We start from the raw sequence: 13,190 nt of genomic DNA on the forward strand, positions 1-13,190 counted from the left end.
AGTCTGAATTCCAGCCACAGGAGACGTAAGGAGCAGACCGCAGGCTAGCATTCTTCAGAGCTGGCAGCTCCTGCCTGGCGAGCCCCTGGGCACCGGTGTAAACATGCTGACAAAGCTTTAATTGGCGCAGATGCCCTTTAAAACTGGTGCGGGTGTGATAGGCCGCAGCAATTGTATTCACACACGCAACTGCTTTCTGCTTCAGCGCGAAGCAGTGTCCACATGTCAGGGACTTGGTGCCTACTGGGCATGCAGCATTCAGGGGGGCTCCTTGTGCTGTGCATTGTGGGGTACAGAGCGGAAGCCTGCCAGAAGCGACTGGAAATCTGGGACTCAGGATCACAAAGTGTGTGTGGGGGGGCCCACAGCCGCCTAGCAAACCGCTTTGCCAAAGGAATTCCTGCCTTCAGTACCATAAGGCAGCCTTGGGCCCTTCTGGCAATATGGACAACTCAAGCCATCTATCACCAGCTTCCAAAGCCTTTCAGCTCCGAGCTGGTTCCTGGAACTTCATCTGCTAGGTGTCACGTCGGGAACCATGAGCACACGCTATGGGTGGGTTGTAAAGCAACACACGGCGCTGAACAGTCTCAAACACAAGGCAGTGACACGTTCACCTAGCTGGGCCTTGTCTAGCAAACATCTCTGCTTGCAGCTATCCGCTGGGTAACCCCACGGGATGGTGTTTGCCTGGGCGCTGCTGGGTGCAGCAGTAGCGCTGCGGTTGCGGAGCCCCAGGGGCTGTTAAAGACCCGTTTCAAGCCTAGACCCATTATTTTCTCACCGTATGTTTGCACTGAAAACAGTTTCCCATGTGAAGGGCCCGATCCTGCAAGATGCTGAGCAGCCCCCCCTTGCATTATAGCCAGTGGAAGAGGTGGGCAATGCAGGAGCTCCTCTTAGGGGACGCTCAGCGCCTTGCATAATCATGCCCTGGTATTACGTTAAGAGTTCGACCCCCACTGCTGAGTGACCCCCCCCTCCCCCCTGCTAATTACCCACTCAGGCAACATTTGGGGCAACTTACACCAAGCTAAACATCACAGTGGGTGTGAGCGAGAGCATAGCTGCAAAGCTTAAAAATCAAAAAGTTGAACTGAAAGTAAAACATTTTTGTTTTATTTTATGCCCAAAACATTTAGATTTGTGCCAATTGCAAACACTGAAACAATGAGCATTGCTCTGACACTTGGCACTAAGATATAAACCCTGTGCACTGGGGACCTGTTTCCTGCCTGCCTTGCACCTCACTTACCTCGCTGACTCCTGCACAGAGTGGGTGCTGAATGGCGCCATTCTGGCTGGAGACGTTTCACACACACGTGACACAGGTGCAAATCACTACATAAAGTACAAGGCGGCAGCAGCCAGGCCTCCGGCATGCTGGACGAGGCAGGATGTTGCGCAGTTGCTCTTTCTGTAGCTGGGGGAGGGGGTGTGTAAATTTTCCAGCTGATAAATAATGGTTCTCAAGCCAGGAGCCACAAGAGATCAGCAGAACTCACACTGGCCGTGAGAAGAGACACACGAGTTCCTGGGAGCGTACCGCCCTGCCAGCCCCACCCAGCACAGCGTGTGTGTGAACTGGACGCAATGTGCCCAGTGTACAGCAAAGGTCTTCAGCCAGCCTGGTACCCAGCAGTTAAGGTTTAAAAGATGCTCGAATGCACATACTGAGTTCATGGTTTAAAACCTTCTGGTTTGCGACATTCATCTTTGACTTGGGCCATATAGGCCAAGCATTTACTTCTCCATTTTCTTAGATTTAAAAGCTTTCTGGACTGCAGCTGCATTTTACAATGTGACAATATACTATCCAGGAAAGTCTTGCTACATGTTAATTTATCTAATAGGCAAATTCCTTTTGGCTAATAAAAGTGCTTGTGCAGGAAGCTCAAAACCCAGCAGCAATTAATTATTGACAGAGCATGTGAATTAGAGATAAAAGAAAAGTCATTCTTCCTCACACACAAGATAGTAAATAAATTTAATTATTGTACTAGAAGCAAGGGATCTTATTCTGTATTAAGTTTTATTAGCTGAGACATTTAAAAGCATGTCATCATAACAAAAAGGTCTTGTGTAATCCTAAATGCACCACTTTGGTACAAGGCTCTGAAGTGTATAGACTTAATTGAGCAAATGGTAGCAGATGGCTTGCTGTACAGACAGGTATTGTACAGGTTTATTGTCAATTAACTCTTGTCTACATATGCCTATGGCAAATTGACTGTATAATATGTTACTGAGACCGGCTTTAACACTTGAGGTACTTGCCTTCCCCGGGTTCTGAAGCCAAAGGACACTAACCGGCATTAGATCTCCAGAGATTATGGGGTAGCTAGTGTCACTCCCCTGAGGGGTGCCCTCAGTCTCACTGGGCCACAGGCTTCAAACTCACTGCGCGTGGCCGGAGGGGAACCCACATGGCTGAGTTTCCTTGGGAGCTAGATTCCTGCTGCAGAACTAAGCTCTTTTTCTCTCTCTCCTGTTCCTTTCTCTACAGGAACGTGATGCCCAAAACTCTGGATGGACAAATAACAATGGAGAAGACGCCGAGCTATTTTGTGACCAACGAGGCCCCAAAGCGCATTCACTCCATGGCCAAGGACACCAAGCTGATCGTGGTGGTGCGGAACCCGGTCACCAGGGCCATCTCGGACTACACGCAGACGCTCTCCAAGAAACCTGAGATCCCCACCTTCGAAGTACTTGCCTTCAAGAATCGGACCCTGGGACTGATCGATGCCTCCTGGAGCGCCATCCGCATTGGGATCTATGCGCTGCACCTGGAGAACTGGCTGCAGTACTTCCCACTCTCCCAGATCCTCTTCGTCAGCGGCGAACGGTTAATTATTGACCCAGCTGGGGAAATGGCCAAGGTCCAGGATTTCTTAGGCCTCAAAAGGATTGTGACAGAGAAGCATTTTTATTTCAATAAAACCAAGGGGTTTCCTTGTTTGAAGAAGCCAGAGGACAGCAGCGCCCCCAGGTGCCTGGGCAAGTCCAAGGGTCGAACTCATCCCAAAATAGACCCAGATGTTATCCACAGACTGCGCAAGTTTTACAAACCATTCAATGTCATGTTTTACCAAATGACAGGTCAAGATTTCCAGTGGGAACAGGAAGAAAGTGATAAGTAAAGCCAAGACAGCAGGGAAAAAGCTCTCTGTAGATTCTATCTAGAGGTGAATCGTTGTCAGAGACACTAAACTTGCACAGGGCTAAAGTCTCAGTCTTGTGACAAAGAGACTTGCATTGTCAAGGTTAAAGTCAAGCTGAACAGCATTTCCAGCTCTGAAACCTTCCTGTCACAGCGAGCCCAGGTTGCATTTGGGTCTGTTCCAAGCCCTCCCACTGTATTGTATTGCAAGAATGGCTGGGGGAGGCTCCGGTGGGACAGGGGAGGCTACCGGTGTCTAGCACTTTGTTCCTGGTGCTTCCTGTCAGCGCCAGCCAGTCAGTATTCAGTGAGTCCTACCCACGGCCAACAAAGCATGAGGGAAGCTTATAGAATCCCAATAGCGACAAGGCGAGCCGACAGATTCCATTTCTTCTGCACTACTTTAGTTTTGCCTTGCTGGCAGTCAGGTGTCAGATCACACACACACAAACAGCAAAGCTGCAAAGAAACTATTTACAGACCCTTCACCTGCATACTAGTTACACCTTGCACTAGCTACCACTTACCAAATGCCACAAATATCCTGAGCCGGAGTCTTTTCTCACTTTGGGGTGTAACTCCATTAACTGACCAGAGTTGCTTCTGATTTCCTCTGGTCTGCAGTGAGGCCGGAATCCAGGCTTTCCCGCTAAGTCCTCATATGCTCCGTTAGATGATCACGCAGTAAAAACCACTGGTACCTAAGGAGCCAGCTGCGAATGATCTCATGGGATCCATCCCAGAAAGCTTGGCCTGGACGCGTTGCACAGTCTCCTAGCAGAAGGTGCAGTGTCCCGCTCACAGCTCTTCCTGCGGGCAGGTAATGAAATGGCATTTCTCAATCATTCTGGAAACCCGCTGCTTCCCTGCATAGCAGATGGCAGTTGAGGTTGTTATTATAGGCAACTTTTTCGTTCTTTGCTAGGTAGCCATGAGCCCAGAAGGAGATCCTCTACTGAGTAAAACCTCATCCCCGTATCTAGAGTGGTGTGCAAAATCCAGACACCGGCCTGACCTTCAAAAATGCGGAGAGCCACAAATGCCACTGAAGTCCCTGGGACCGTGGGTGCAAGCCGGTGGGACCGGGGATGCAAGCCGGTGGGACTGTGGGTGCTCAGCACTTCTGAAAATCAGGGCTCAGCTGGGTTTGCAAAACCATGAGACATTCTTCATCTTTGCTTCAAAATTTGCAAAGAGGAGAAAAGGTCATTTCCACCGAGCGAGCGCTCACTGCCCTGGAGAAAGCTTCCTTCCCGAGTGGAAATGACAAAGATTTATGATCAACCAAATTGGCAAATCCCGATGGAAATGATAAGATAAGCACCTGTCACTCCTAGGGTGACCAGATGTCCCGATTTTATAGGGACAGTCCCAATTTTTGGGTCTTTTTCTTATAAAGGCTCCTATTACCCCCCACCCCCTGTCCCGATTTTTCACATTTGCTGTCTGGTCACCCTACCTCCTAGAACCTCAGCAAATCCGAAGCGAGCTGCATGCCTGGATCAAAGACAAGGTAGCAGCCGTTTGACACAGCTGCACTATATTCCATGTCTCTTCCTGAGAAAAACCCAGGAACAGTGGGCACGAAAGGAAAACACCGTGTTACCTGTGAGGGAACATTTCCTTCCTTTGGGTGATTTCTTGCTGTCTGGGGTTTCTTTTCTTTTCTTTTCTTTTCCTTTTATTTACTGTGTAAAAAGAGCAGCAGTGGGGCCTGCTTTTGCCGGGGGAGGAGGGAAGGCGTTTCATTTTTATCAAGCCTCAGTGCTCCTTTGAGATGTTGCGTTTGTTGCTGTTTGAAAGCAGCAAGAAAACACAGCTTATGTATTCCTGAGCAAGACCAAGGCTCGGTTTTGATTAAGGTGGCAAGAAATCCTTGTTGATCCAACTAACCAAAGGAAATGTCACTAAAACACCGTGAAGCTAGGTAACAGCTGAACCTGCTTTGGGTTTCATGGCCTGTCATGTGGTTCATTACACAATAAAGTGGTGCTAGTGCTTTGGGTTGTATAAAAGGAGCTAAATTCATTTGTCAGATTTCGATTGTGGGCCAGATTTGGGGAGAATCACATTCGTTCCCACTGACGTAAATGTCAGTTCATATTAGCCTGATTAGGTTTTAAAACAGCATCTGACATAAAACACTTTCTCACCGACCTGCAAACCGAGAAATGTATTGTACAAACACTGGCAATATGTAGTAAGGGGGGGGGGGAGTTCAGTTGTTTCAGATGTTATTAAAACATTATTTCTTCTGCTAAATGAAAGCTGGGTTGTTTTGCCATTTCGTGCAAAATGATTCATGGCTTCAGATGGAGGGAATTTTTTTAAAATCTTCCCAATTTCTAGGGTCCTGCTTACATGGACACCCGAAGCCTTTTCTTATTTCACAGGCCCCGCAAACTCTGAGCTCGTTTTGGTCTCACTCCTGCCCGATGCTGAGCCCCGCCTGGAAATACGAGGTTGCCCGTCAGCACGGGGAATCATAGAATCATGGAATATCAGGGTTGGAAGGGACCTCAGGAGGTCATCTAGTCCAACCCCCTGCTCAAAGCAGGACCAATCCCCAACTAAATCATCCCAGCCAGGGCTTTGTCAAGCCTGACCTTAAAAACCTCTAAGGAAGGAGATTCTACCACCTCCCTAGGTAACCTATTCCAGGGCACTCAGCACCTGGCAGGATCAAGCCCTTTCAACTAATCTTTGCAAAGGAGGATTAAAAAGTTCATTTTCCTGACAGTGGTTTCATTAGCAGTCGGAACAACGCCGTGTGAACCACAGCTGTGCTGGGGCGGCCTGCCCACCCCTTAGCAACAACCTGAGAAAGGGGGAGCTTTTCATTCCCACACGAGACCCTACTGAGCTCAGAGGCCCCCATAGGACCACCACCCCCCTGCCTGAACCACACCAAAAATGTTCTTTGCATATTTTAAAAACCCTAAAAAAGCCAGCGTGTTGTGCTGCTCCCTAGTGAGGGGCCACCTGGGATCAGCCAGGACAGCGGAGGCCGCGGATTGCTTGTGGTCTTTGGCTGCTCTTTTCACAGGCCCATTCCTGGAAGGAAAAGAGACTTGAGGCAAGACGTGCCGCTGACGCTGTGGTTCTGTGGATTGGTGAAAGCTTTTGGCCCATAGCTGGGCAGGAGACGTAGCTCCAGTTTGCACCTGGATGAAGGACAGTCACCCCCAACCTGTTTGCTGTATTCCCAGAACAGCAACAAAACGCTGAGCCAGGATTCAGACAGCAGAGCGGGGCCATTGTAGGCCACCTGTGCTTAATGCTGCATCCCTTCGCCACCCTCTGGAAGGAGCTTGCTTTACCCCCGCCAGCTCGCCCGCCCAGCCGCTAGCAATGGAAACGGTTACAAAGCTGCGTGTTCTTGCAGTGAGACGCTCTGGAGGCAGGTCCCATTTGGCTGCTACAATAGAACTGGACCTGTCTGCACCCAGGGGATGCGGCGCCACCGGGGCTTCTTGCCCAGTCTTCTTTTTGCCATATTTTAAGAGGTTTATTTTTTATATGGGTTACTTCCCTGCGCTCAGGAGGTGGCGCTTACTGACTCCAGCAAAGGGGATGTGCTGCTCCTGCACTTTTCCAACTGCATTGCTCGTCTGCAGGCCTGTTCTGGAGCTAGGCCTCTGGTGAACATTAATGGCCGGCTAAGAAATCAAGAAGCCAGGAGAGACTCAGGTTCTCTAGCACCACACATGATGCTGTTTGCTGTTGCTCTTGGGAACGGGAGGCCTGGCACGACCAGCCATCAAGAGGCGGCGATATGGCTTTGTCGGCTTGGGTGAGATGGTGACTTTTGTCCCTGCACACCCGCGCAGTCAGTGACAAGTGTCCGGCTTTGTAATGTGCTGATGTGACCGAGGAGTTATTTTCTCTCCAGCGAGAGAGGGAGCAACCTGCTAGGAGGGAGTTGGGTTAATAACTTTTTTTTTTTTTACTATTTAAATGTCAGCATTACGACACACAGGAGATTGAATTTTGTATTTGATTTCCATTAGCAAAGCATAAATTATATTTAATTTTATACACAGAGACTGGATGATTCATTGTTATGGAAAAGCTGGTACTTAATGGTTTAGAAATGAAAATGGACAATTCGTCCTTTTGAAAGCAAACTGCTGTTCTGTCATCTGCTCCCAAACACGTCTGTCTGTATCATTCTGTACCTGAACGATAGGAACGTCTGAAAATCTTCAACTTAAACCTAACAGCACTAAACAATAAAATATTGTAGCAGCTGATTTCTCTGCTCCATTTCTCCTTGGTCTCTGCACGGGTATATTCCAAAGCGGCAGGATGGCAGGGGTGAGGAGAATTCTCTGCACTATCCCATAATCAACCTAATACCATAGAGACTGGTCAGCGCAGTGCAGGAGCCGGGGCGCAGTCAGTCACTTGGGATGCAGGTAGTGGGAGATGTTCCTCTCTTAGTTTTCCATGACCGTGAGCACAGATCAGATCCAAAAGGACCTGGGAGCAAGAAGAGAACAAACCTCGCAGCTGCTACTGGGGCACAAAACTCACTTCGCTAGCTGGGGGGCTCTGTGCCTCGCGTGGGTATCCTCGCCAGGCTGAGGGCCCGGGGAGCCGGTGTCACTCCCTGGGAAGGACAGAACCAGCAGCAGGTTAATGCCGCCAGCTTTGTCTGAGCACTGCCGACACATTTCCCTGTATGATCTTGTTAATGCCATGTTGAAAGGGTGTTTGGCTAATTGCAGGAAGACAATGACTCTCACGCTACATATGCCCATAGCTGATGGCTGAGTCACCCCTTCCCCGGTGCTCTGCTGCCCACCTTTGCCAGCCCTGGACTGCAGCGAGCAGTGATGCAGTCTCCTTTGCAGGGCCCCGTGCGAACTAGCCCACACAGAGGATACGGGAGCCTCAGGCAGCCGGGCCGGGCCAGCCACTGGGAGCAGGGGCTCAGTCAACAACGGGCGTCCCTGTTTCTCTGCTTGGGAATTAGCCACAGACTGGCTGGGATTGTTACGCACTTGTGTCGTCTTCTAACCTGCCTGGCGAGGGCGTTTCAGCCCATGGGACACTCACAAACCATCCCCCTGCCCTGCCCCTGGGGTCTCTGATTAGCTCAGTGATGAGAGGCGGCTCACCCAAGCCACACAGTCCACAATCAGGAAACCAACTCTTTTAGCAGCAGGAGGAGGGAGAATGATTCCCAGGGAGCTGCACAGAGCTGTGTGAACACCTATAGGCTGGGGGCCCCTTGCTCTGCACCCACCGCCCCATGTGTCAGGGCCCCTCAGCTCTGCACCCGGGGCCCAATGGGCTGGGGGCCCCTTGCTCTGCACCCACTGCCCCATGTATCAGGGCCCCTCAGCTCTGCACCGGGGGCCCAATGGGTTGGGGCCTCTTGCTCTGTGTAAACATTCCTGCAAACAAAGTATGCCTTTGCAGCCAACGAATGGGATTGCAAACACCGCCAATGTATATCAGTCAGAGGCTAGGAATTTTCACAAATTGATAAGGGAAGCAAAGGGACACAAGGAGAAATCTATGGCCAACAGAGTTAAAGACAATAAGGAGGAGTTATTTAAGTATATTAGAAACTAAAAGAATCCTGACAATGGTATTAGTCCATTACTAGATGGAAATGGTGGAATTATCAATAATAATGCAGAAAAGGCAGAAGTGTTCAGTAAATATTTTTGTTCTGTATTTGGAGAAAAAACATGATGTAGTCATATCATATGGTGCTGACACTCGTTCCATTTCACTAGTGTCTCAGGAGGATGTTAAACCACAGCTACTAAAATGGGCTGTTTTCATGTCAGCAGAACTGGAGAGCTGCATTCAGGAGTTTTAAAAGAGGCGACTGAGGAGCTCTCTGGACCAGTAATGTTGATTTTCAATCACTCCTGGAGCACTGGAGAAGTTCCAGAAGACTAGAAGAAAGCTAATGTGACAATGGGATGACCCAGGCAGTTATAGGCCAGTCAGTCTATCAATCCCGGGCAAGATAATGGAGCAGCTGATACAAGACTTGAGTAATAAAGAATTAAAGGAGGGTACTACACCTCTACCTCGATATAACGCTGTCCTCGGGAGCCAAAAAATCTTACCGCGTTATAGGTGAAATCGTGTTATATCGAACTTGCTTTGAACCGCCGGAGTGCGCAGCCCCGTCCCCCCCTCCCCCCGGAGCACTGCTTTACCGCGTTATATCCGAATTCATGTTATATTGGGTCGCATTATATCGGGGTAGAGGTGTATAGTTAATGCCAATCAACATGGGTTTATGGAAAATAGATCCTGTCAATCTAATTTTATATTTTTATGAGATTACAAGTTGGGTTGATAAAGGTAATAGTGTTGATGTAACATATTTAGACTTCTATAAGATATTTGACTTGGTATCACATGACATTTTTATTAAAAAGCTAGAACAATATAAACGTATCACAGCCCACATTACATGGATAGGTCTGAAAATGTATTTGTAACTAGGGACTCACCATCAAGTGGCTGTGTTTCTAGTGGGGTCTCATAGGGATTGGTCCTTGGCCCTATGCTATTGATGAACTGTATCAATGATCCGGAAGAAAATATAAAATCATCACTGATAAAGTTTGCAGCTGACACAATAATTGTGGGAGTGGTAAATAATGAAGAGGACGGGTCACTGATACAGAGTGATCTGGAGCACTTGGTAAACTGGGCACAAACAAACCATATGCATTTTAATACAGCTAAATGTAAATGTAGACATCTAGGAGCAAACACGTTGGCCATACTTACAGGCTGGGGGACTCTGTCCTGGGGAGCAGTGACACTGAAAAGGCTTTTGGGGGGCAGAGGAGGGGATAATCAGACGAATATGAGCTCTCAGTGCAGCGCTGTGGCCAAAAGAGCTAATGTGATCCTACGATGCATAAACGGGAATCTCGAGTAGGAGCAGGGAGGTGATTTTACCTCCGGGTTTGGCACTGGTGCGATCACTGCTGGAATCCTGTGTCCTGTTCTGGTGCCCACAGTTCAAGCAGGATGTCGATAAATTGGAGAGGGGTCAGAGAAGAGCCAGGAGAATGACTGGAGGACTGGAAAACATGATTCATGGTGATAGACTCAAAGAGCTCCATCTATTTAGCTTCACAAAGAGATCGCCAAGGGGTGACTTGCTCACAGTCTGTAGCTCTACATGGAGAACAGATATTTGGTAATGGGCTCTTTACTCTAGCAGAGAAAACTCCAACACAATCCAATAGCGGCAAGTTGAAGCTAGACAAATTCAGACTGGAAATTTTGCAGTGAGAGTAATTAACAGTGAGTAATTAACCACTAGAACAATTTACTAACGGTCCAGGTGGATTCTCCAGCACTGAATTTTTCAGTCAAGATCAGCTGTTTTCCTAAGGGTCTGTCTACACGGGAAACAAAACCCCACGGTTGGCCCGTCCCAGCTGATTCGAGTTCATGGGGCTCCGGCTGCCAGGCTGTTTTATCACCATGTAGACTTCTGGGCTCCAAGACCCTCCCACCCTGCAGAGTCCCAGAGACTAGGCTCCAACCTGAGCCCGGACGTCTACACAGCCATGAAACAGCCCCACAGCTGGCATGGGCCAGCTGCGGGTTTTTCTTGCTGTGTAGACAGACCCTAAAAGCTCTGCTCTAGGAATGATTTTGGGGCAGTTCTCTGGCCGGTGCTATACAGCAGGTTAGACGAGAGGATCACGATGGTCCCTTCTGGCCTTGGTATCAGTGACTCAATGTAACGTAGCAGCTTCTGTTTGATAGCCACAAAGCCAGTTCTCAGTTACAATGGCCCCTCGGTGCCCCAAGTGGAGCACCCAGTCTGGAGACAAGATGGAGACGAGTGAAGCCAGCAGGGGAGAGCTCAGCAGCTGGCAGCGGGGCGGACAGGTGTTTTCATGTTCTAGCCATGCTCTAGCACAGTGCATTTAAAGAGCCGGTCAGCAACCTGTTCTCTGCTCCCACTGCGCTGCCCTAGCAGCTCACAGCTGCGGGTGGGAAGCCCTCGCAGGGTCTGGGTCACAGCTCTGCAGCCCACATGGCAGCTGTGGTTGCATGGCCCGTGCAGAGCGCTGGCCAGCTCACAGGCCCAGTGCAGCCAAGAGCCAGTAGCAGACAGGACCCTGATCCACTCTGAGCACTGAGTGTCAGTGCCCAGCCCTCTGGTCTCTTGCAACCCATCAAACACCTGTGGGCCCGACTCTGCACAGCCCCCCCGGACAGCAGGAGGAGGCCCCTTCGCACCCTGGGGCCAGAGCACGATTCAGGGATTGGCAGGGGGCACTCTGTACTGCACACACACACACACACACACACACACACACACACACACACACACACACACACACACACACACACACACGTTCACGTCATTCTGGTACTGCTAGAAATGGCAGGGGTGGGTCTGCGCCTGCTGGCGTGACGGTGCATGTGAGCTCACACCAATTTGAAGAGCCGGAGGGGGCGGAGCAGCTGCCCCCATCTGATACCAGACAAACTCAGGTCCGGTTTTGTCCCAGAACGGGAACAAAGCTCCCAGAAAGGGACTGTCCAGATAATCCTGTCTGAGTGGGAGAGGGGCCACTCCCAGCCCCAGGTCTATGCTGACGCCTATCTCTTCCAGGTGAGCCTTTTTCCTGGGTTCCTTTTGACCCTGGTCGTTGTGGTCTGGGAGCATTTGGAACCAGAATTAAAAGCAGGTGGGACATCACATGGTGCCACTTTCCACCCAAACCCACCGCCAGCCCCAGCCCACGCTGAGCTCAGGGCCAGCTGGGCCCAGGGCAGGCTGGTTCTCAGGCCTTCCTAGCATCGACTCGGGATTCAGTCTCCCAGACACTCGGGAGTTCAGTGCAGGCACCAAGCCTGCCAGCCCCAGACTTTCCCCCTGGATTTTGAGCTGTGCAGGCAGCAGATTGATGTGTGAACCAGCCGAGCTCCACAGCGTACAGCAAACAGACCCCACGGGACAGCGCTTTCTCTCCAGTTATTCTCAGTCTTCCCTCTCCTCCTGGAGCTCCCTCCGTCTGTGGAGCTGCAGAGCGGGGAATGGGGCTCATGGGGGGCTGCGCAGTCCCACAAGCTCATTAAGGAAAGAGGCTTTAGTCCTAATGAGGAAAACGTTTTCCTTCCCTGCTCCCACAGCGAAGGTTAAGAACTCCCAAGGTTACAAAACCCAAATCCCTGAACAGTGCTTGGAAAGTTTCACCAATTGCTGATTAAGGCTAATTTACTGCATTATAAAAGGGGCGGGGGACTGGCTTCCAGTGGAAGAAGTTAGAGGGGGAAATAGTTTATTTTGTTTTCTGGGCACCCTTTCCTAGTAATTTAGAAAAAGCTATTTCACACCATTGTGTTATTGTGTCATCTGATAAAACCACTGACAATTTTTATCAACAAAATTAGGAAGTAGTGAACTATAAAATTGCTAATTATTTTCTAGTAAATTTACTTTTAAATAACTTTAGACACCAATTACAGGCACCATTAAGCACCATTAACACTGGGTGTATTTACCAAACAAGGACTGAATACTTATTCAAATCAAGATCATTTTGGTGTAGATGCTACTGTCTGAGAAGCGGCTCCCCTCAAAAGATCAATTAAATCTCAAAATAAGTCAGAGTTTTAGTACCTGAGTGATATAATCACACTGCAGTGTAATCCGCCCCCTTGGAATACAGTTGCTTGACTAAGATTTTAATCCTAATGAGTTAACTGGGGGCCTCTTCATAATTGCTCAGCGTTGACGTAGCAGAAAAATCTCGGTATGAAGACCAAGGAGAAATGCGCTCTTCTCTTGATGACCTTTGCGACGCAAGTGCTGTATTTTTAGACAATCAAACTGTCTTGAATGATGTGTCATTTTCACCTGCTGTTGTCATTAAAAGCTTTTGGAACAGCCATAAACATGCAAATTAAAGTTTCCCTTTATTGGGCACCTGAGCTCCATAAGCAGAGCACGACTTTGCCGGTGCCGCGTCCGGGGCAGACCGATTAGCCCACTTGCCTGCTCCCCCAGTTTGGG

The 13,190-nt window shown here is 49.3% G+C and overlaps 1 protein-coding gene across 1 annotated transcript in view; it reads left to right on the plus strand.

The window, feature by feature from the left end:
• Positions 1–7,416, plus strand: part of HS3ST4 (heparan sulfate-glucosamine 3-sulfotransferase 4) — a 113,739-nt gene extending 106,323 nt beyond the window's left edge. The window contains exon 2 of the mRNA XM_005288873.4: positions 2,507–7,416. Coding sequence (XP_005288930.3) covers positions 2,507–3,143 — 637 coding nt within the window. The 3' untranslated portion in view covers positions 3,144–7,416. The remainder of the gene's footprint in view (positions 1–2,506) is intronic.
• Positions 7,417–13,190: the final 5,774 nt, after the last annotated feature.

The sequence above is a fragment of the Chrysemys picta genome, chromosome 10 (assembly GCF_011386835.1).
Source record: "Chrysemys picta bellii isolate R12L10 chromosome 10, ASM1138683v2, whole genome shotgun sequence".
Lineage (NCBI taxonomy): Eukaryota > Metazoa > Chordata > Testudines > Emydidae > Chrysemys > Chrysemys picta.